We start from the raw sequence: 25,883 nt of genomic DNA on the forward strand, positions 1-25,883 counted from the left end.
TTAACAATTCTGTTTTGCTTCGCTACTGCATGGATGGGATTTCTGTTCTTTGAAGCTCTTTGTCAAAGGCAGGTTTCTTGGCTGGTGGCATAGAGTAAGATTTTGTATGAAATACTTCATGAAGTTTTACTTTTGATTTGGAAATACATCCTTTAATTAGTCCAGGTTGGGATGAAAATAAATCTTGGTGGTACTGCAGTACTTTTCTAAACTCTTACTTTTGATACTTGGCATATTTTTTTAATTTATTTAATTTTGCTTGAATAGCTACAACAGCACCATTCATCTTATACCACATCTTTGCATTCTTTTTCCTGAAATTGCAGAATCACAACTCCTTTATCTTCTTTCATAGTAATAAAATATAGGTTCATGCTTGCAGCACCTGCACAGTCTTCATCTACAATTCCTCTAAAGTAAATCTTCATCTCTTCTTTGTGATACTTCACATAAGAACATCCTTGAACAAAATTGAATCAGTTGTGTTTTTTATCATCCAGTCTGTACTAAATGCAATTCCAGTGTTCAAAATCGTCTCCCAGAATTTGATATTTCAACAGAACTTGTTCTCTAATTGGCTTGCTTTGATTCCCAACTCTGGTTATGATTCTTTCTCAATTTAGCAAAAAATTAGGCATCTTTAGGTGATCATTGAGTTCCTGAAATTATGTTCTGTTATTATGTGTGCCACTGACCCAGAGTCCAGTAAGATATCATCATCAGCTCTGCACACTTCCACTGTAACAATTGGTGTAATGGCATAAGTCTTGCATGACATCCCTTACATTGTCATGTTGATAGTTTGTATTGCTATAGGTGACCCTTTGTCTGAACATTCAGTTCCGGAGTGGGTCACGTCTATGTTGTGCAAGTTGATTGTAAGTCCCAAGATTGTTGTTCCTTAAGAATTTGTGATGATACACTTGCTGTCTGTTTTATTGTTGTTGTGGTCATCATATCTTCTTTGTTTGTTATGATCATTCAACTGATTTGGTGACCTGAAGTTCCATTCATTATGATGTTAATTTTGTGGCTCTTCATTGACAGTGTTTCTTATATCAGGAAGATTGCTCTCACACTGCATTATTTCTGTGTTAAGGGTTTCAATTTGAATTGCAATCAAAAATATACATTGTCTATATCTTTTTTTGTGAGAGCTAATCTCTCGTGAACAGAATCTCTGTGAGTTCTATGTCTTTGACAGGCACATCCAGATGCACCTTATGGTCCCAGTGCCTCAGCAAAAATCCACAAATGGTCCTTGACTGTGGCCGTGTGGTGGCAGCATCAGTAATTTTGATCTGATTGTACACTGCTGTTGAGCAGGCCAAAATTTATTCAAAAAGGCTGCTTGAAATTCTCTGGAATTAATGTAACTATCAGCTACTTTCATTCCACTCATATGTGCACTGTGACATTGCAGTGCCTGTGTTGTTCTGCCGACCGGGGTGGCCGAGCGGTTCTAGGCGCTACAGTCTACAGTCTGGAACCGTGTGACTGCTATGGTCGCAGGTTCGAATCCTGCCTTGGGCATGGATGTGTGTGATGTCCTTAGGTTAGTTAGGTTTAATTAGTTCTACGTTCTAGGGGACTGGTGACCTTAGAAGTTAAGTCCCATAGTGCTCAGAGCCATTTGAACCATTTTTTGTGTTGTTCTAATTACAATGCAAAGTTCCTTTGGACATGGAAAGGAACAGGCACTGCGGCAACTAAGCGATTATGAAATACGTTAAATGCCCAAAGGAACTTCGAATCGTAATCAGAATAACACAGACACTGCAATATCATATTTCTCTGTCGATACAGAGCATGCGACTTGAAAGTGCAAGATCTCACCTGTATGGGAATATACATAATGGATGTTAGAGTCCAAGTCATAAGTGCATGGTTGATGACATATGGAAGTTTAGGTCTGGTCATGAGTCATGCACGGATAGATGACCACTCGTGATAAGCAGGAAATGCGGGTTCGTGTACTGGGATGGCACAAAATTTCATTATTGTCTTTCTGTTCTACAGCTGATGGTTGTCATTATTTGCAACTGCAAATACATTTATTGCATATGTGCTCTGTTCCTCAAATTGGTCACACAAAAATTTGTTCGTTTCTTGGAATTAAATGTTGGAGGAGGAGATTCGTCTTTAACGTCCCATTCTTACAGCACACATTCATGTAAAGAGATTGCTGCAAGTGTTCAAATCTAGTGGCCAAGCATCTGCATTGTTTCTGTACACCAGCTACCATTTTAACGAGTGAGTGTTTAGGCTGTGAACAATGACTCTTTACTGTCGTGTTCTCAGCAGTGTGTTCATCAATTTTATTTCGCACCTGATCGAGTGCGGTTTTATTGTGCATCCAAACAATGGAAAGTCCAGGTTAAAATATCAGCAGTAGTATGAAAAGGATAATTGCGACTCACTATAAAGAACTTAAGCTGAGTTGCAGACTGGCACAACGAGAAGACTGTTACATGCTTTGCTGTTGGCTACAGCCTTCTTTAGAAAGGGAAACACACACACAAGCAGGCACACCTTATGCAAATATGACCACTATCTCTGGCTCAAGCTTGGATTGTTCCATCATAACTTTTCTACATAATTCATCCTGTTTCCCCTTGATCATACTGATGAGTTTCTTTTGTGACTTGTCTGATGCTTCTCGGCTTTCTTGTGCATTCTTTTGGATTAGATCCTCCACTTGGTTTAATTCTCATTTAGGAACATCAGTTTGCTTTCTAGCTTGCTGTTTAACATCATCATTCGTTGCCATGATGTACTCAAACAATTGACTTAGTCCAACCATTACTGGTTCATGGCTGCCCATTGGTGTGATAACCTCCGGTTCCCCAAGTTTGTTTGTCACAATTTAAGCTACTGTTATTTAACAAAATTGACAAAATGTTTTTAGAATCAACATTGTTGGTTAAATTGTTGTGCATACTGATACCGCCTGTGTCCATGGTTCTACCTTCACTGTTAGCAGTCATTGTTAAGTGGATCACATTATCTGTTGTTCCCAAAAGTCACACCCGTTCACAATTTATAGTTCACAAATTATCTCTCCTTTCCAATGTCATTTTTAGCAAAAGAAAGTGCTGCTATGCTGGAATATTGTGCACTCATCATTTATGGCAGTTCTACTATGTCAATCATCTCTGAAGAATGCGATGCAGCTGACATCCCATACACGTCATCCGTTGTGTGGTTCCACTTTGTTATTCACTTTCTTAATAATTACTCCTGTCCTTGGTGATTATGAATTATTTCATCATGACTTTTGTTATTTGAGGATCAGTTGGGTCAAGTTCTTTAAACACAGCTGATTGAAATGCCCCTCTTAGTTTATTGTATCCTTTGTTGAAAGCTATTATTGAATTATAGTAACAGCATTATGCCAGTAAACTTCAGCTTTTGTGGATGTTTCATTTCTACTTGGAAATTACTGTTCAATATTCTTTCAATGCATGACTGTAAAATTCTTTCGAATGCTTCCTTCGACCAGATGTTCGTGACTAACCACATCAGAAGATTCAAAATAACAATTGCCTGTGTTCAAATCCAAACCACCATAAAACTCATTGTTGAGTCCAGAGATGGTTAACCACACATTGTTCCACCTCACAAAGGTTACATTTTTTATTGTATTGATCAAGATGCCGCATTGAAGACCTCACGTAAATAGCTGAAAGGTTAGTCCTGTATTTATTGTAGATTTGAGGGAATGCTTTCCAATGATGTAGAGACAAATCTAGTATCTCTCTCTTTTCATATTAGAGCAGTGGTCTCTTCTTTGTTGAAGACTCGGTAACGAAGGAACTATGAATGAAATTTTAACTCTGCAGCAGAATTGTGGTTGTATGAAACTTCCTCTCATATTAAAACTGTGTGCTGAACTGAGACTTGAATTTTGGACCTTTGCCTTTCACGGACAAGTGTTCTACCATTGAACTACCCACGCATAACTCATGACCGGTCCTCACAGTTTTACTTCTACCGGAACCTCGACTCCTACCTTCCTAACTTCACAGAAGTTCTCCTGCAAACCTTGCAAGACTAGCACTCCTGGACGAAAGGATATTGTGGAGATGACTTACCCATGGCCTGGGGGATGTTTTCAGAAAGAAATTTTCACTCTGGAGTAGAATGTGTGCTGATATGAAATTTCCTGGCAGATTAAAACTGTGTGCCAGACTGAGACTTGGAACTCAGGACCTTTTGCCTTTCACAGGCAAGTGTTCAAGTTGTAGAGCTCTTGCCCACAAAAGGCAAAGATCCCTAGTTCTATTCTCAGTCTGGCACACAGCTTTAATGTTCCAGGAAGTTTCAAGAAGCTATGAGTTGTTGGTAGCTCAAATGCTGTGTATCTGATGCCATCATTTGAAGAACAGTGTCACAGGAGAGGTAAAATCTAATGGGTACTAAGTGTGTGAGTACTCAGATTAAATTGACCATCAGGTGGTAGACAGCATTCTGGGATCAATTTAGAGCATAAATTACAGTCAGCTATATAGCATTACTTGTGTCAGTACCAACGACATTTGTATTTTTGGTTCTTTTCTAAGTGTGGCAAAAGTGAAATGAGCTGACACAGGTTTCAGTAGAGTTGTCAATTTTCTGTGGGAAAAGTATGCATTTGTTGTTGACTGTAAGTTGAAATTCACACTAAATAGTATTCAACACATTATTATTCTAGTGTCTTCAACAATTAATATAACAACCACCACACACAAGATCTATTTTAAACCTCCTGGTCGCAAATGGATCCAATATTTTGAGAGTGTAATTAAAGAGAGGAGGATTAGCAGCCATGTTGCTATTACTGGGATGATAGTCACAAAAGACAGGATCATCAACAAAGCCAGAAGGGCATTTGCATTTGATACAATTGATAGACAGTCACTGACAACCTGTTTAAAAGAACATTTAGTGTAGATTCATCAAAAGCAGAACAACTGTACTTGAACCTCAGACACATCGAAAATGCGTATATTGTGCTATAGATAAACCTACATACCACATAAAGTAATAAAATATGGCAAAGATTTGTCATAGTTTAATGATAGCATTTCCATAGTCAGATCTGTGTGAAAGATTTATTGGCAAATCGTAGGAAGCTACTGCATGATGTCAGCGAATGAATCCAAACCTCTGATTCAGTCTCTCTTATATGAATCTGATGTTGAACCAAAAGACATAAGAGAGAAAGCCAAAACATTAGATTATAATTTAAAAATTTATTTACACATAAGAATACCACTGTACTAATGTTTGACTGCCACCCTCTCATTTGTGAGAGCTATTGAAATAAATAGTCCTGGTATTGGTAAACAATTAACTACTCACAGGGAACAAAACACCAGACCCTGACAGAAGTTCTGTTAGTTTTTAGACTGAAGACACCATGAGAATTAGCTAATTTCCTGGTTCATATTCATCAAGAATCTCTCAGTGTTCAGAAAAGGGTGCAGGTTGCTCCATTGAAAGAGGTTGAAAGAATGGAGTCACAGAATATGCCTGCTGTAGGACTGTAGAGCATATTTTAAGCTAGACATTACTGGAATAAATGTAACTTCTGTCAGGGAATCAGCATGGGTTCAGCAAAAACCACTTATGTGAGACACAGCTTTTTTTTGTTAATATACCACACGGTATTACCCTCTAGTACTATATTATCGTCTAATAAACAAGTTCAGGTCATATGCAGTATCCTCAAAATACTAATAGAAATCAGTATTAACATTCACCATGGGTGAATGGCTAGTTTATATTTTTAGAAGCATTTTGGAAATGTGTAATGCATTTTTGAACAAAATCTTGTACAAGAAACAAGTTCATCCTGTTACTAATATAGAGAATTGCTTCAGTGTTTGGAGTCCTCATCAAGTAATCAAAACAGCCGAGACTGAATGAATTTAAAGACACAGTGTCAAGATTGTAACAGGTTGGTATAGTTTATATTAAAATGTAACTGACCAATAGTTTGTGCTATGTGTATGGAGATATGGATGTGGGCCTCATTCCCATTTAGAAGATCTGGGATGCCATTGAGTGACATGTGTAAGCCTTTTATCTATTTGCAAGTAATCTCCTGTAGTTGTGGTTGATGATTGATTGGTCATGTATTAAGATGGCTCCCCAACACACGCATTTTCCCATGAACTCAATGCCATAGCGCAATGCCTCCACTATGAAGTTAATAGGGAGTGTTGAATGCAGCTGGGGATATGTCTAATTTAGTTGCTCCCATGACCATCCTGCTCCTGCGCCCCTCCTGCTCCCGTCCCTGTCCTACTCCTCGCACTCCCATCTTCTGTCACTCCCTCCTCTTTTGTTGCACCTCACTCTTCCCTTGCATGTCTTTCTTCTCTTCCCTCTGCCTTTTCTCCCTCAGTCTTCTCCCCCCCCCCACTCTTCTCTCCCCTAGTCTTGTTTAGCCACACTCTTTTCCCCTAACTCTTCTCTCTCCCGCTCTTCTCTCCACCACTCTCTCTCCCCCCCACTCTTCTCCCCCCCCACTCTTCTCCCCCCACTCTTCTCCCCCCCACTCTTCTCCCCCCCACTCTTCTCCCATCCGCTCTTCTCCCATCCGCTCTTATCCCATCCGCTCTTATCCCATCCGCTCTTATCCCCCCAGTCTTCTCCCCCCAGCCTTCTCCCCCCCTAGCCTTCTCCCCCCTAGCCTTCTCCCCCCCTAGCCTTCTCCCCCCCTAGCCTTCTCCCCCCCTAGCCTTCTCCCCCCTTAGCCTTCTCCCCCCATAGCCTTCTCCCCGCCTAGCCTTCTCCCCCCCTAGCCTTCTCCCCCCCTAGCCTTCTCCCCCCCCAGTCTTCTCCCCCCCAGTCTTCTCCCCCCCAGTCTTCTCCCCCCCCCCTACACTCTTCTCCCCCCCCTACACTCTTCTCCCCCCTACACTCTTCTCCCCCCCTACACTCTTCTCCCCCCCCTACACTCTTCTCCCCCCCTACACTCTTCTCCCCCCCTACACTCTTCTCCCCCCCTACACTCTTCTCCCCCCCTACACTCTTCTCCCCCCCTACACTCTTCTCCCCCCCTACACTCTTCTCCCCCCCTACACTCTTCTCCCCCCCTACACTCTTCTCCCCCCCTACACTCTTCTCCCCCCCCTACACTCTTCTCCCCCCCTACACTCTTCTCCCCCCCCTACACTCTTCTCCCCCCCTACACTCTTCTCCCCCCCTACACTCTTCTCCCCCCCTACACTCTTCTCCCCCCCTACACTCTTCTCCCCCCCTACACTCTTCTCCCCCCCTTCACTCTTCTCCCCCCCTCCACTCTTCTCCACCCCTACACTCTTCTCCCCCCCTACACTCTTCTCCCCCCCTACACTCTTCTCCCCCCCTACACTCTTCTCCCCCCCTACACTCTTCTCCCCCCCTACACTCTTCTCCCCCCCTACACTCTTCTCCCCCCCTACACTCTTCTCCCCCCCTTCACTCTTCTCCCCCCCCTTCACTCTTCTCCACCCCTACACTCTTCTCCCCCCCTACACTCTTCTCCCCCCCTACACTCTTCTCCACCCCTACACTCTTCTCCACCCCTACACTCTTCTCCACCCCTACACTCTTCTCCCCCCCCTACACTCTTCTCCCCCCCCTACACTCTTCTCCCCCCCTACACTCTTCTCCCCCCCTACACTCTTCTCCCCCCCCCCTACACTCTTCTCCCCCCCCCCCTACACTCTTCTCCCCCCCTACACTCTTCTCCCCCCCTACACTCTTCTCCCCCCCTACACTCTTCTCCACCCCTACACTCTTCTCCCCCCCTACACTCTTCTCCCCCCCCCTACACTCTTCTCCCCCCCCCCTACACTCTTCTCCCCCCCCCCCCCCTACACTCTTCTCCCCCCCCCCTACACTCTTCTCCCCCCCTACACTCTTCTCCCCCCCTACACTCTTCTCCCCCCCTACACTCTTCTCCCCCCCTACACTCTTCTCCCCCCCTACACTCTTCTCCCCCCCCCCACACTCTTCTCCCCTCCCCCCTACACTCTTCTCCCCTCCCCCCCTACACTCTTCTCCACCCCCCTACACTCCTCTCCACCCCCCTACACTCTTCTCCACCCCCCTACTCTCTTCTCCACCCCCCTACACTCTTCTCCACCCCCCTACACTCTTCTCCACCCCCCTACACTCTTCTCCCCCCCCGCCCCACTCTTCTCTCTCTCTCTCTCTCTCTCTCTCTCTCTCTCTCTCTCTCTCTCTCTCTCTCTCTCGCCCCACTCTTCTCTCTCTCTCTCTCTCGCCCCACACTCTTCTCTCGCCCCACACTCTTCTCTCGCCCCACACTCTTCTCTCGCCCCACACTCTTCTCTCGCCCCACACTCTTCTCTCGCCCCACACTCTTCTCTCGCCCCACACTCTTCTCTCGCCCCACACTCTTCTCTTGCCCCACACTCTTCTCTCGCCCCACTTGCCTGTCACCCCTTGTTCTTCCCCCCACCATATTTCTTTCCCCACATCTCTACCCCTCACATCTCTATCTCCCACATCTGTATCTCCCACTCATCTTTCCCTCATTTGTCTCTGCCCCCAACTCTAAGAGGAACAACTCATTGAAGTCCTACACAGTAACTGCAGTAACAGCTCACAAAATTTTCACTGTAATCATTTGCTGTATCACCCAGTGAAAATGACCACTGTATAAAATTTCTTATGTTCTTTGCACCACAGGATGCACTGGATTCTTACCTGAGAACTACACAGAAAGGACAGCTGAGTCAGATGCCTGGACATTGCACAGGTTTGTACCTTTAATTTTCCAGTTATCCATTTCATCTGTTACTTAGAGTGATTCATCATGGGAGGACTGAATAAAATCATACGGGTTTTCAAACTTTCTGTATCCATCAAGCCTTATTCATCATTTTCCGTCAGTGTTTAAGGCCAACCTTCATTTCTGTGCCCTATTTCCCTAGCAGTATTGAAATTGTTCCAGGCAGTTATATCTCAGCTTCATTTTTATAATCAAATCTCAATAAGTTGCCTCATAAACCAAAATTTTTGTCTCATTAAACTGTATTTTGTGGTGTAAGCTATGTTTTCCTGATTTGCTCTTCTCCTCCCCCCATCCACCCCCCCCCCCCTCCCCCCGCCCTCCACACACACACACACACACACCACACACACACACACACACACACACACACACACACACACACACACACACACAAAAACACCACCCCCCTTATTTGGTACATCTCTTCAACCGGACACTGGACACCATTGTGAGTGGTTTTGAAAGTGATAAAATGTACTCAATTAATACTGTATACATCAGGCTCTCTAAGACCTCTGTTATCTTTAATGAACCACAACATTTACTGAATCTTCAGGGGTGTGCTGTATAATTTTATCAACCCATTCTTTTAAAGTACATGTCGTATACTGTTATTTGTAACTTCACAGTACATAAGGAAAGTTGCTGCATCATGAACCTTCCTTCATTGCTTGTAATTAAAAGTATCCACTGTTGCAGTACTTACCAATGTATTAAGAGTGTTTCTCTAGGTGGGGTACAGTGGGCTTAAGTCCTGATATCACGCCTACTGACATTCATAGCTCCTTTTTCTGTCTGTGGCTGATCAGCTTACCGCCATCCAGCTACTACTTCACTGTTACTTCACATACTACAGTGGGAGAATGTACAATTAGTAATGACACCTGAAAAATACTAGAGAAAACAGTGTCTCTCTACAACTTCCTATTGCAGACTCCTGTCAGGTGTCCTGCTTGGAAAGTGCAACTTCTCCATCACAATAACTCTGTAACGTATGTTCTTTAAAGAAAAAACACTTTTCCCAAATGTCCTGACACACTACTTTTTTTTAAACATTAATTACATCCTGGAAATGATTAATTCACATTCATGATGACCAGGTCATTTACAGTCTCAGTTATATTACTAAACAAGTAACTCAGGGCACTGTCACCATGTCCCAGTTGCAGATTGCCTGTCGATCAGCATCCAAGGATGACGAAAAATTTGGTATTCAGTATTTCATATAATTATTGACTGAATTTAAAAGTTTAAAATGCTGTTATACTCATCAACATGAACAATCTTATGTTGAAGGTTAAAAAGAGTAAGACAAGCACTACAGTTAGAAAGTGTATGTGTCTTGAGGCAGCATACCTCACAACACAAATTACTGAGACTATATTCATCCAGTATTTGAGAAAGAGAGCATTTAGCAAACTTCACACATAATTTCAAGCATCTCCCATGTCTTTTTCACTGACATCCTCACAAAATGTTGAAAGGAAGAAAGTTTATTGCTTATCATATTTTTGTTGTTCATGCAGTAAAACTTCAGCATCAGGCATTACATCTTAATTTATTACTTCTTTGCTGCTAACTCTATTTGAACATATTTTGTACACAGTATCCACATTTACTACAGACTGCACCTACAAAATTATGTAATTGTACTATATATAGTTCAGGAGATTTGGCATCATAAACATTGAGATGCACAAAAAATAGTTTTTTTCTTACAACAAGACACACATTACCCAGACTGTACTCATACAGTGTTTGATAATGAGAGCATTTAGTGACTTCCAACAAACTTTAAACACAGTTTCAAACCTTCTCCAAACTTTTCTCACTTACATGCTTAACATCAAATATTTAACGCGTTAATTCATTTGTAAAGTAATCAGAAGTTTGAAGGTGTTTTATACAAGAGAATTCATTTCTTTGAGTTATCAGGAGTTTCTTGGTTGGTTTAAAATTGAAATCATATGAAAGTTTCATACTCAGAGTTATCTTTCAGAGCTCGCTAGCATCGTAGTTTAAGTAAATCACTAAAATTACATGGTAAACTGTTGTCGATAAAGTTTAATCATTGCTGCTCACACTAAAGTTGATTTCACTAAATTGCTCTAAATAGTTCTACACACATAAATAAATCAACTTGCCTTGCAGCATTTAGCACAGACAATATAACAGAAAGCAGATAATAGAAATTCAGACTCCTTCAATCATCTGTTACATTGTTCAAAAATGTTCTCGCAATGAAAATTTTAACAAAACCTAACATATCTAAAGCAGAATGCAGTAAGACAAAGAAACTGTATCAAGACACAGACCTAACTCCATCTCTAGCCTTCCTTGGGGGCAGTTTTTGTTCACAGATATTTCCAGCATATAAAAATGCTAGAGCCAGCAGCTGACTCTAGTATAATAATCATTTTGATTATAAAGATTGTTCAATTCTTTTCCACTTGGGACCGTGCAATACTTCAATGATTTTCTACAGTTAACAGATCTTCTCCTGAGGAAACCTCATTAAAAAGTGTCTCCCAATCCTCCCAAATAAAAAGAACAGAAATTTTTGTAGACGTGACGTCACTACCTATGTGCTCTGAAAGAACCATTTAACAGTGGATTGTGAGTCAAATATCTATGATGCACTGGCCAAGACCGCACCACATCATTAAATTCTAGAGTCTACAATATCTTAGAATTTCAAACTGTAAATCAAAACCCAAGAGATAGATAATCTACACTGATTTGACTAAATTTGACATACCATTTGTTTTTACCAAATTTACAGTCAATGTTCTATATAGAGAAAAATCACTTCAATTAATGACAGCATATTGTACGTAAAATTAGAGGTTTCTGCCAAATTTGGAATTTCTACGATAGAGATACGGCATGCCACAAGCTAAATAATTTGCAAATAGTTATGACTGTTGAGCAGTGATCAACAGGGATATTGAAAGAATAGTGATTCGGTGCCTCTTTCCATTTGGCACCACACCAGCTATTCTCATCTTGGCTGTCTGCCCAAGACTCTTGGTGCTATATTCACACGGATATCATCAAATCCTTTTTGCATTGCAAGTGCCTCAGTGTTGTTGAAGATGCCATGCTTCTACTTTGTTGTTCAGATGTCAGGAAAAACTAAAGCAAGTTCTTTCTACACATTTTAACATAGAATTCTAATAGCCCTGAGCAGCTGCCGATGACTCCCAGTTCTGCAGTTACAATACACATTCTTCTGTAAACTGAATTAAGTTTGTTATGTTCCTGTACTTCAATCCCTCTGTCATACAGGGGAACAGCTGAAAACTTATCCAACATTTTTTGTTGGTAATGGAAAACCACTGCAATAGGTAATCTGTAGTGCTGCATTCATGATCTCGTGGGGTATATTTTTTACAGGGGCATCAACAGAAATTTACTGGCTAAAGGTCCATATTTAAACTAACCAGAAGCAGAAAAGTGCATCCCTTGGTAAAAGAACTAACATTAACTTAATGCAGCATGCATTCTGCCTGCAGTTGTGGCTGTTACTCTAGGAGAATTGCTCTTCAGTCTCCTCAAGCTCCTAGATATAATATTGAGGATGAAATTGACCTGCAGGTCTGTATTATCTCGGGGGGTCAGAATCACCCTGGTTGATGGTACATTTCAGTAATTCCACTTTTGTGAGAATAGAAGCTGGTATCTTTACATTCTATGCAACATGTTCCATCAACTGCTTCAGAGGTTCTTTGCCCTGATGTAGATTAATTTTGTTAAAAAAAAGAGACTGAAAGAGTATTACAAATTTGAGTATCTAGCAACAAAAAGGAAGTGCAAAATGACTAAGCAGGGATGGCTAGAGGACAAATGTAAGGATGTAGAGGCTTATCTCATGAGGGGTAAGATAGGTACTGCCTAAAGGAAAATTAAAGAGACCTTTGGAGAAAAGAGAACCACTTGCATGAATATCAAGAGCTCAGATGGAAACCCAGTTGTAAGCAAAGAAGGGAAAGCAGAAAGGTGGAAGGAGTATATAGAGGGTCTATACATGGGCGATGTTCTTGAGGACAATATTATGGAAATGGAAGAGGAGGTAGATGAAGATGAAATGGGAGATATGATACTGCATGAAAAGTTTGACAGAGCACTGAAAGACCTAAGTCGAAACAAGGCCCCGGGAGTAGACAACATCCCATTAGAACTACTGACAGCCTTGGGAGAGACAAAACTCTACCATCTGGTGAGCAAGATGTATGAGACAGGCGAAATTCCCTCAGACTTCAAGAAGAATATAATGCTTCCAATCCCAAAGAAAGCAGATGTCGACAGATGTGAAAATTACCGAACCATCAGTTTAATAAGTCACAGCTGCAAAATACTAATGTGAATTCTTTACAGATGAATGGAAAAACTGGTAGAAGCTGACCTTCGGGAAGATCAGTTTGGATTCCGTAGAAATGTTGGAACACGTGAGGCAATACTGACTCTAAGACTTATCTTAGAAGAAAGATTAAGGAAAGGCAAACCTACGTTTCTAGCATTTGTAGACTCGGAGAAAGCTTTTGATAATGTTGACTGGAATACTCTCTTTCAAATTCTGAAGGTGGCAGGGATAAAATACAGGGAGCGAAAGGCTATTTACAGTTTGTACAGAAAGCAGATGGCAGTTATAAGAGTCGAGGGACATGAAAGGGAAGCAGTGGTTGGGAAGGGAGTGAGACAGGGTTGTAGCCTATCTCCGATGCTGTTCAATCTGTATATTGAGCAAGCAGTAAAGGAAACAAAAGAAAAGTTTGGAGTAGGCATTAAAATCCATGGAGAAGAAATAAAAACTTTGAGGTTTGCTGATGACATTGTAATTCTGTCAGAGACAGCAAAGGACTTGGAAGAGCAGTTGAACGGAATGGACAGTGTCTTGAAAGGAGGGTATAAAATGAACATCAACAAAAGCAAAATGAGAATAATGGAATTTAGTCAAATTAAGTAAGGTGATGCTGAGGGAATTAGATTAGGAAATGAGGCACTTCAAGTAGTAGAGGAGTTTTGCTATTTGGGGGGGGGCAAAATAACTGGTGGTGGTTGAAGTAGAGAGGATATAAAATGTAGACTGGCAATGGCAAGGAAAGCGTTTGTGAAGAAGAGAAATTTGTTAACATCGAGTATAGATTTAAGTGTCAGGAAATCGTTTCTGAAAGTATTTGTAGCCATGTATGGAAGTGAAACATGAACGATAAATAGTTTAGACAAGAAGAGAATAGAAGCTTTCGAAATGTGGTGCTACAGAAAAACGCTGAAGATTATATGGGTAGATCACATAACTAATGAGGAGGTATTGAACAGAATTGGGGAGAAGAGGAGTTTGTGGCACAACTTCACTAGAGGAAGGGATCGGTTGGTAGGACATGTTCTGAGGCATCAAGGGATCACCAATTTAGTACTGGACGGCAGCATGGAGGGTAAAAATCGTTGAGGGAGACCAAAAGATGAATACACTAAGCAGATTCAGAAGGATGTAGGCTGCAGTAGGTACTGGGAGATGAAGAAGCTTGCACAGGATAGAGTAGCATGGAGAGCTGCATCAAACCAGTCTCAGGGCTGAAGACCACAACAACAACAACAACAGCAACAAAAAGATAAAAATTAAATGTAGAGTGAAAAAAAATGATGAATTCCACTGTTGCTATTTATCCAGTTTCAAGTTACTCTGTGTCACTGGTTCACACTTGTGGCCAGTCGAAGGACATCACCTTCAGCTAAGAGACCATATACTGAATGAAGCACAGAGTGAAATTCAATTAGGAATGCGGTATTTGAATAAGACATATGTTAGCAGTGATAAGAACAGCAGAGTTACTCATTGTCCACAAAACTCAATTAAATATATTTCAATTCTAAACCCTGTATCTACTGTGCACTGCTGTGAAGGAAATTGGAGACTTCTTTATAGATTGTGTGTGTTTCAGTGAATTTTAGAGGGGGAGAGTCCCTGTATCCATTTATAGTTAAAACTTCTAATGAGTTTAAGTGTTAGACTGGAGAGAGAGAGAGAGAGAGAGAGAGAGAGAGAGAGAGAGAGAGAGAGAGAGAGAGAGAACATGTTTCAGTAAGTTGGAAGAAGCAAAATTAGGTTAGCAACTAGCCATGGATCACAGTAATCACAATTCAAAGAGGATGTGGCTGGGAATAGGTGTAGATGTGTCAAGACTACAGTTGCACTTTCCACTTGGTGGCTGCAAGAATATGTAGTTCAGAGGAAACTACTGCTAAGTAATAGATTGATTTTGATGTTCATTAGGGTAGGCAAATGGTCAACAACAAATACGTAAATAACATCTATAAATGTTTCTAAAATCAAAACAAAGAACAAAAGAGATTGAACACTAAGAAAGATGATGAAGCAGAATAGAGAAGTAGATAAGAATAAAGGAGAGTGCAGAGAAAGGAAGGCAAAGAGCTCTTGAGGCATTTGATAGAAAAAAACAGGAAGGGAATTCAAGAACAAAAAGGGAAGATCCAGTAGTGGAATATTTTTTGAAAAAAAATCAGGAGAGAGATGCAAAGAAGCTGTTACTAAGCACAAATTTGCATTTGAGGAAAGACAGTAAAACGAAAATTCTGGAAGAAACTAAAGTCCACTCTGAGTTTGAGAGGTACAACGTGCGATGGAAGCCATAACTGGAAGAATGTGGATATGTCAAAAAATGAATAGTTACTAGTACTTCAAGTAAGTATTTGCAATGCAATACTAGTCGCAGGACTAACATAATTACTGAGTAGATCTGATTACCACAAAATACACAAATAATATAGGAATTTATAGAAACTGATCTTCTAAGACGGAAAACAGTAGATACCACAAGCAAGTACGGAAAGGGCTTGCAGGCTGTGTAATAGACATTGAGGAAATGTTTTGAAAAGATTTGAATCAGATGAACTAAATGGGTGATAAATGAGAGAGGTAGATGCAGTGAGGTCACTTAGAAGAGACTTGGGTTAGTTACAAAGAAGAGAATGCTTGGGATAGTTTCTAGTATGAAGAAGGACATGAAAATAACAGCTTGAATCTAGATGTCACATGGTTGAGCATAACACATACTTACAGTGCAGGTGGTCAGCAAGAGATAGCTGTGGTGCAGTGTTAGAATGAAGATCAGATTGAAGAAATGTTGTGGGGGATACAAGCCAAAATGAGGATAGGAAGATGAGAAAGAGGAACAAGAAAACTATTAATGGTTTTAGATATAGCCATCAGAAGAGAAGCAACAGGCTGCACCAAGTAAGCCTAATAAAGAAAGAATAAGATGAGGCCGGAAATGAGAGAGAGAGAGAGAGAGAGAGAGAGAGAGAGAGAGAGAGAGAGAGGGGGGGGGGGGGGGGGGAAGGGGGCAGGGCAAGAAATTAAGAGATACATACTGATGTTACTGAAAGTGAGAGAGGAAAACTAGATTTTGAGATGAAAAGCATTAAATAAGAAGATAGGCACAAGTGGGAGTGGGAAAAATTAGTTTTTGAAATCAATCTATATCCATGACTATAATCTGTAAGCCTCCTTACAGTGTGTGGTGGAGGGTACTTTGCTTACTTCTATCACTTTCCACCTTTCCATTCCAGTCAAGAATGGTGTGCAGAGATAAAAGTAGGAGGAAGAAGTATGTTGGATGACTTTTCTAAGAATGTATGCTCATGGAACTTTAACAGTATACCAGTGGGGAACCATTGTTAATCAACGCATAAGGTAGTTTCTTTTTAGTGAGTCACTGTGGATATTTTGAGAAGGACAAATATCAAAGTCCAGTTGCTTCTATGGAAACACCCAATGAACTACTATGAGATCATTGTATGGAATGTTGCACCACAGCCTCTACTGGTGCAATGAACAGCTCCTGCATCATTTCAGCTGAACAATGTCTCATGGAGGGTATCACAAGTTAGCTTGATAACTGGGTGTGGTGGCACTAGACAGCATATTCAGTAAGCAAGAAGACATATTCAGTGCCCTGACATTGCAAAACATGCTGTCCAGTGCATCTGAAAGTCAGAGTCGTGACGTATTATGATAATGGGAACACAGGATGGCTGGGTGTGAACAGCAACTCTGCTGAAGAAGGAGGCAGTTGCAGCAGAAAAAAACAGTTTGTAGGTACAGGGACTCTACTATTAATGTTTGTTTACAACCATGGATGGGACATGGAAACTGCATATGGTGATGGCAGGAGGTAAATATGCCATCACAGTGTACCCCAGTATGTTGGGCTCTGGCTGATGACACTGTGCTCTGCTACCACTGTTACTATGTTGTGAGAAGTTTGTATTCCCCAGTCGCAGGTCGCAGTATGTGGCCTGGGAGGGGGGGAGGGGGGGGTCGGATGGTGGTGGCTATATGTACAGGGTTATTCTAAATGACGGACCTATTTTCGAAACTTCATATTTATTCAAATACAAATGCAAAATGAACAAGCTTTATACCAATGAAAAGAGGAAGTGTCAAAGTTTTTTTCATATTGTTTAATATCAATTTAATAAATTTAATAATTTTTAATAATTTGTAATTTATTAGTTTTTAATAATTAGAAATGTGATAAATATTGAATGTGGCCACTATTGGCTGCACAGCAAACATCGATGCAGTAGCCAAACTTGTCCCACACATGCGAAAGTGTATCTGCTGTTGCTGAGTGCATGGCAGCAGTGATCCGATTCCACAGATCTTTCAGGGTGGTGGAGGTGGGACATAAACAGCTTCCTTCACACAACCCCATAAGAAATAGTCGCAGGGTGTGAGATCAGGAGATCTCGGTGGCCAGAAGTGCAGAGCCAGGTCCTCAAGTCCCCTACAACCAATTCAGTGCTGAGGAAGGGAGTCATTCAAAAAGCCTCATACATTATGGTGCCAATGGGGCAGAGCTGCATCCTGTTGGAAAATAAAGCCATGGGAATCCTTTGCGAGTTGGTGGTTGAATACCAAATTTGGTACAAAATTCCTACTGCATTGCAATTTTCGACTCACTTTTCGCGAACTCAAGAATGCAGAAAACCTTGTGCTCCACAGTCGCCATCTCACTTGCAACTGACTGTGAAACAAACTGATGGGCCTATTGCCATGTGAACTGTATCAATCACTTCTGACACCATCACCACCCGCCCACGGCCAACTGCCGAAAACTTTGAAACCTATTCTTTTCATTGGTATAAAGATGGTTCATTTTGCATTTGTACTTCAATACATACAAATTTTTGAAAGTGAGTTCATCATTTAGAATAACCCTATACATCTGGCTGTGTTATACTTCAGTGTCCCAGAGTGTACAAGTCCTCTGTTGACATCTCTGTGGAGGTGGGGGTGATAGGGCTGTTGCATTGTACCCCAGAGGTGGCGACCAAGTGCTGAGTTGCTTGAACACCCAGGTACTCAGATGACATAAAGGGATTTGTGTCCTGGCAGTGGTAGACATGGCTGCATCATCAGTATAGTGCTATTCACCACAGGCAGGGCACCAAGTAACTACCCCAGCTGTTCGATGATGATAACCTGGTTTGGGTGGGTTTAAATACTGGTGCTGCTTCCTGACTTTACAGTAGCAGCTGTGTTTGTATGTCATGCTGAACAATCTGGAACATAGGCAATGACCGGTTGTCAAAAGTTGTCACAATCGGCAGTGAGACGGGCTGTAGAGACCTCCTGGAGACTGACTTGGTATCGACACACAGATGTCTGATGACACAGGAGAGGTTGCTTCCAGTGATCACACAGTTCAGTGAGCAGTGCTGGCTGGCTATGGCTTTGGCATGATTACAGCTCTGGGCTCCATTTTCTGCTTCAAGCTCTGGAATAGTTTTATTCCCTTACGGCTCCTGCCTCCTAATAAAATAAATCTGCCCTTGGATTTCTGCTAAAAATTTTGCTGTAACATAGCCACTAATTTATTTACAAATATTTGCACCTCATATTTGTAACTTCTCTCTTGGTGGCAATTGCTCATTTACACTATTAACACTTCCTTTCATATCACACTGGCACTTAGCTCCACATAGAGGTTTTGTTCTGGGCTGATTCTCTCAGTGGTGCCATTATGACTGGTTTTACCCATAGGTTGAAGATTGGCATGGATGGTTTTTGGACTACCTGTCACATGAACTGGTAGTAAGCAATACCTATTATAGCAAAAATTATGCAGGCAGCTGATGTTGAAGTTCCAATAGCTATGAATTGGTGATGATGTTCAGTGTGGTACTTTGTTATGTAGAAATTGCTCCATTGATATGCGGCCATTTTGTGCAGGTATCATTTGGTCTAAGGAGGCGGGCAGGATCAGGTCTAATGTGTTATTTAAGTTGGTCAGACTTTAAGTGGACTTTCCAGAGTGGTTTCAGGTCAATGTGTGGGTGATAGTCAGGGTGGTAGTTCCAGTTACAGTGGTGGGTAATCTAAAGGTTGTTCCAAAAACATCGTATCGAGTACCATTGACCAAATAACTCTTGATCTTGTAGCTCAGTGTGCTGTAAGTCACCATGTCATCCATGCTTGTAACCAGTAAAAGTAATAACTACTGGGTTTGTTACAAAGTGTAACCAGTGTAGACCTACTTTTTGGAAGAATTCTGTTGTTAGCTTATTATTCTTGCTCATGGCTTAAGTGTGTTGTGATGTGTTGGGATAACTGTAAAAGTGTCCTGTTTTTCTTGCCTAATTTCAACATCCTTTTCCTTTTGCCTAGGCTCTCCCCTCTCCCTTCTGAAGGTGTTGTCCAAAGTCCTTTAAAAGGATTTGCATGATTTACATTAATTGGTGTGGCAAGAGTTCAAAGTTTTGATTCGATATTGACAGGTGACATCATTTCGGTCACTTGTAATTTTCACTGATAATGCATCACATTTTTTTTGTCTTTCCTTGTGGTATACACTAAAGTGACAGGGTCATGGAATATCTCGTAATAATGTGTCAGACCTCCTTTTGCCTGGCATAGTGCTGCAATTTAATGTGGCATGGAGTTAACAAATCATTGGATGTCCCATGCAGAAATATTGAGCTATGCTACCCTATATAGCAGTCTGTAATTGCAAAAGTGTTGCCATTGCAGGATATTTTGTGCATGAATCATCCTCTAGATTATGTCCCATAAGTGTTTGATGGGATTCATGATGGCGATCTGGCTGGTCAGATCACTCACTCAAATTGTACACAATGTTCTTCAAACAAATCGCGAACAATTATGGTTCGCTGATAAGGAGGATTGTCACCCATTAAAATGCCATCATTGTTTGGGAACATGAAGTTCATGAATGGCCGAAAATGGTCTCCAAGTAGCCAAACATAACCATTTCTAGTCAATGATTGGTTTTGCTGGACCAGAGGGTCCAGTGCATTCCATGTAAATGCAGCCCACATTATTATGGAGCCACCAATAGCTTCCACAGTGCCTTGTTGACAACTTGGTCCTTCGTTACTCATCTGTCCAGGCCACTGTTTTCCAGTCATCTAGGGTCCAACCGATATGGTCAAGAGCCCAGGAGAGGTGTTGGTCAAGAGCCCAGTAGAGGCGCTGCAAGTGATGTGCTGTTAGCAAAGGCACTCACGTCAGTAGTCTGCTGCCGTAACCCATTAATGCCACATTTCACTGCACTGCCCTAATGGATATGTTCATTTTGTGCATTCCACATCGATTTCTGCAGTTATTTTACACAATATTGCTCGTCTGTTAACACTGACAACTCTACGCAAATGCCACTGCTCTCAGTCATTAAGTGGAGGCAGTCGGTCACTGTGTTTCTCTGTGGTGAGAAGTAATACCTGAACTTTTGTGTTCTCAGCACACTCTTCACACCATGAATCCTGGAATATTGAATTCCCTAACAATTCTGAAATGTGTCTAGCTGCAACTACCATTCTGTGTTAAAAGTCTATTAATTCCCGTTGTGTGGCCTTAATCGCATCATAAACCTTTTCACAAGAATCACCTGAGTACAAATACCATCTCGGCCAGTGTAATGCTGTTTTATACCCTGGGTACACGATACTGACACCATCAATGTACACTCCTGGAAATTGAAATAAGAACACCGTGAATTCATTGTCCCAGGAAGGGGAAACTTTATTGACACATTCCTGGGGTCAGATACATCACCTGATCACACTGACAGAACCACAGGCACATAGACACAGGCAACAGAGCATGCACAATGTCGGCACTAGTACAGTGTATATCCATCTTTCGCAGCAATGCAGGCTGCTATTCTCCCATGGAGACGATCGTAGAGATGCTGGATGTAGTCCTGTGGAACGGCTTGCCATGCCATTTCCACCTGGCGCCTCAGTTGGACCAGCGTTCGTGCTGGACGTGCAGACCGCGTGAGACGACGCTTCTTCCAGTTCCAAACATGCTCAATGGGGGACAGATCCGGAGATCTTGCTGGCCAGGGTAGTTGACTTACACCTTCTAGAGCACGTTGGGTGGCACGGGATACATGCGGACGTGCATTGTCCTGTTGGAACAGCAAGATCCCTTGCCGGTCTAGGAATGGTAGAACGATGGGTTCGATGACGGTTTGGATGTACCGTGCACTATTCAGTGTCCCCTCGACGATCACCAGTGGTGTACGGCCAGTGTAGGAGATCGCTCCCCACACCATGATGCCGGGTGTTGGCCCTGTGTGCCTCGGTCGTAGGCAGTCCTGATTGTGGCGCTCACCTGCACGGCGCCAAACACGCATACGACCATCATTGGCACCAAGGCAGAAGCGACTCTCATCGCTGAAGACGACACGTCTCCATTCGTCCCTCCATTCACGCCTGTCGCGACACCACTGGAGGCGGGCTGCACGATGTTGGGGCGTGAGCGGAAGATGGCCTAACGGTGTGCGGGACCGTAGCCCAGCTTCATGGAGACGGTTGCGAATGGTCCTCGCCGATACCCCTGGAGCAACAGTGTCCCTAATTTGCTGGGAAGTGGCGGTGCGGTCCCCTACGGCACTGCGTAGGATCCTACGGTCTTGGCGTGCATCCGTGCATCGCTGTGGTCCGGTCCCAGGTCGACGGGCACGTGCACCTTCCGCCGACCACTGGCGACAACATCGATGTACTGTGGAGACCTCACGCCCCACGTGTTGAGCAATTCGGCGGTACGTCCAACCGGCCTCCCGCATGCCCACTATACGCCCTCGCTCAAAGTCCGTCAACTGCACATACGGTTCACGTCCACGCTGTCGCGGCATGCTACCAGTGTTAAAGACTGCGATGGAGCTCCGTATGCCACGGCAAACTGGCTGACACTGACGGCGGTGGTGCACAAATGCTGCGCAGCTAGCGCCATTCGACGGCCAACACCGCGGTTCCTGGTGTGTCCGCTGTGCCGTGCGTGTGATCATTGCTTGTACAGCCCTCTCGCAGTGTCCGGAGCAAGTATGGTGGGTCTGACACACCGGTGTCAATGTGTTCTTTTTTCCATTTCCAGGAGTGTATGTAGATATTGCTATCCCATGACTGTTGTCACCTCAGTATGTAGGGATTGGTTGTCATAACTCATCGCCTTACATGATACTTTGGTAATAGTGGTCTCTTATTATGAGTTCTTTCTTGCTATTCCAAAGCTTTGGCATTCCATTTTTTCATCCACCGCCACATATTCTTCAATCTTTGTGGTGGTAGATGTTGCTATAACACATAAGAAAATGTCTCACTCTCTTTTTACTGGTCCAGTGAAAGATGTTTATGTGAAAAATGTGACTTTAATTAATAGTATGATAAAGAACTTGTACTGTGCCTAGATTTGTTGTTGGAATTTATGTGCAGATATGAGAAAGAAAAATGGGGGCACAGCAGAGAAAGTGATGATGTATGTGTAATTTGGACTGACCAGTGAGGGGTTACTTGCACTTTGCAGTTGTGCTTTGGGGGTGCTGTGGACTCCAAAGAAGAAATGGGCCTGACAACAATGGTCAAGCACTAAAGAAAAATGAATGTTGTTGTGTGGACTCTGTTATGATATCTCGAGTTAAGTACGAACTTACGGTGTTGGGCAAGAACTGAAGCATCATGTATGAACATGTTGCGTGAAAAGCTTTGTGAATTATCAGTTGTTGTGAGCTGAGAACTTATTTGAATGGAGAATAATTATGGAAACCATGTTTTTTTGATTTCGTATTGTTTAAATATAGCAGCTCTCTTACAGCCCTCACCATTCAGCAATCAGAAAAGAAGTCAGTGGTCAAGTACATGGCATTGCATAGCAGGACCACATCATGAAGAGAGAACATGATGGGGACTGGGAAATTCGGAAAAGAAGGAAACTGTTACTACAGAGAATGAGTAAAGACTTGGCATCTTGCGATATATTGATCACTTAAAATCAACCCACAATAAGAAAAACACCTCACCATTTAAAAAAATATTTCACCGATGGTATATAGTCCCCTTGTGGGGGGAGGGGGGAGGGGACACTTACAGAGCTCAAAAGGAGAAGGCATCTTCTTGCCAAAAACATGTCATATGAAGATAACCCTGTGATCTCATTGGCTTTTGAAGTGAGTGCTCATATGACATACAGAAGTAGGGTCTCTCAGTCATTTAATGAGAGTTAACATAGTAACTTAACATTTTTGCAACCATTTAATGAACTCTTTCCATTTGACCATTCGCCTGTGGGTGGAATGTGCTGGTTGCAAGTTTCTTTGTGCACAATAACTGGCATAACATAAAATTCATTCCTTAGTCTGCTATTGCTGTGTACAGTGTTCAGAACTTCGGTGTCCAATAGTTGATTATGGCACATGCCACTGTTTCTGCCTGCTGATTGGGTATGGCTATCATAGAAATGAAACATGAAAAATCATCAATTATTTTTTGCATGTAACATTTTCTGGATGATGTTTGAGAAAATGGTCCACCTGTATCCATGCCAATCATTTGAAATGTTTTATGACATTTGCAATGTCATCTTTTGGCGTCTGATTTCCACTATTTGTGTGAATGGGACAGGATTCTTGATGTAACAATTGATGTCGTATCTGCATACATCCACCAGCAATTTTGTGCTACTCTACTTTTCTTTGCTCTGTGATCAGCATGTCTGGTTAGAATTGAATCATGGTTCTACCCCAACAACTCTTTTCATAATTTTGCTGGTACTGCTCTGCATAACCCACATCTCTTTCTGTACAGCTTCCTTCCATTGCTCTGCATCCACATCAGCACTGTGGCATATATTTTGGGACTTAGTGTGTCTGTGATTGGGTGTGATCTATCTGGGCAATGTATTACTTTGAATTAGAATTCACTCAGGTGTAACATACATCTAGTTAATCTACTAGTTGGATCTTTAAATCCTAATAACCATTGAGTGCTGGATGATCAGTTATTACTTCGAAGTGTCATCTGTACAAATAACATCAGAAATATGTTACTCCAGATATTAGTGCTATCATTTCTTCCTCAGTAGTGGCATAATTCTTTACTGCTTTACTAAGCTGTTGGGATGCATAAGCAATGGTATGTTCTTGTCTATCTGTCTCATGTCACTGTAAGGCAAGACTGCTAGCATCACATGACAGTATAAATTGCTTTTAGTAATCTGGAAAGGTGAGAACTGGTCTGGTGGTCAATAAATCTTTGAATTTTAGAAAATGCTGTTTCACAATCTGGAGACCATGGAAATCTTACCCCTTTTTCAATAAGTGGGTGTGGGGCCCTGCAATTTCAGCAAATTTTGAAACAAATTTTCAGTAAAAATAGGCTGGAACTAAAAATGACTGTAATTCCTATATTTTAGTGGGTGTCAGAAAATTTTTGATAGCATCAATCACCCGCATATTTGTGTGTACACCATTTTGACTGATAATATGGCACAAATAACAAAAGACTTCTTGTGAAATGAAATGGCACTTTCCAAGGCTAAAAGTTGATGGTGCTGCAGGTAGAAAGTCAAAGACTAACACAATTATATAATGTAAATAGACCAGACATTGCTTCAGTTTTAATCCTCGCAATACACCAAATAACAGCTGCTGGAAAATAGCTGGTGTGTTTTTCAGCTCAAAAGGCATGTGACAGTATTGATAATCACCAGGGGGCTTGGGAATGTTGTTTTTGGGTGGTCTTCAGGTGGTACCTCTAATTAATGGTACCCACATTGTAGGCTTATTATTGTGGAATTTATTTGGCATGTGTTATATATCTGAAATTACCTTCTCATTTAAATAATGGTAGTTTGAATGGAGCTATATCCTTTACTGCAGTATGGAGATTTCTTTGGGACAATGTCAATGGGTGCAGAACAAGGGCTGCTACTTATTTCTGTGATCCCGTCTCGATGTAGCTGGTTTATAAATTGTCTCATGACTGATGTAAATGCTATGGGATTCTGTGCAGTTTCTTATAGTGAGGTGCTGCATTCCTGGTGGTAGTATGATGCTGAGTTAGTGGTGTGGCAGGCAATGGTTCAGGAGGACCAAATAATGCTATGTACTTTCCATGTCCTCCTTGTCCCTTTCCTCTAGATGTGCTACTTTCTTCCTCACTGCTGTCAAACTGACAGACTGTCCTGGTGCTGCATAATCTGATACAAACCCCTGTCCAATTTGTCCTATCAAGTACTCCTAAATTAACTACCACATGATAGCTGTACTACTTCTGTGCTACAGTTATCAAATCTGACAGGCACAACACTGCTTCCACCAATTTCCTATATGTAGGATAAACTACACCATGAAAGACATTGTACTTTATCTACCTTTTTGAAGTCTAAGAAAGCTCAACAATACACAAGAAATTCATCAGCAGATCAGCTCTGTCATAAACACAAATTAACTTTCCATTACCTTTTGGTATGATATCCTGTGAGTTGACCTTAAGGAACTGGTATGCAAAGGGGCTGCTGCCTCGAGTGTTACTTGCACAGTAATGATTTTCAGACTGTAAAATGAAGATGAAATAGTGCTCCATCCTATTCTACAACATGCCATTCTAAGTCAGCTATGGTGTGATTCCAACCCAGAAGTCTAAACTAAATTGTCTTTGTAGTCCCTACCTACTGTAGAGAGAACTTCTACACTGATCTGAAAGTTACCCCCCCCCCCCCCCCCCCAACTTGGCAACTTATTACCACTGAATCATGTGAATC

At 41.9% G+C, this 25,883-nt stretch overlaps 1 protein-coding gene across 3 annotated transcripts in view; it reads left to right on the forward strand.

Moving 5' to 3' along the window:
* Positions 1-25,883, forward strand: part of LOC126480714 (protein UBASH3A homolog) — a 275,438-nt gene that overhangs the window by 122,375 nt on the left and 127,180 nt on the right. For all 3 annotated transcript variants that reach the window (XM_050103971.1, XM_050103980.1, XM_050103989.1), the window contains one exon: positions 8,689-8,758. In XM_050103971.1, coding sequence (XP_049959928.1) covers positions 8,689-8,758 — 70 coding nt within the window. The remainder of the gene's footprint in view (positions 1-8,688; positions 8,759-25,883) is intronic.

The sequence above is a fragment of the Schistocerca serialis genome, chromosome 1 (assembly GCF_023864345.2).
Source record: "Schistocerca serialis cubense isolate TAMUIC-IGC-003099 chromosome 1, iqSchSeri2.2, whole genome shotgun sequence".
NCBI lineage: Eukaryota > Metazoa > Arthropoda > Insecta > Orthoptera > Acrididae > Schistocerca > Schistocerca serialis.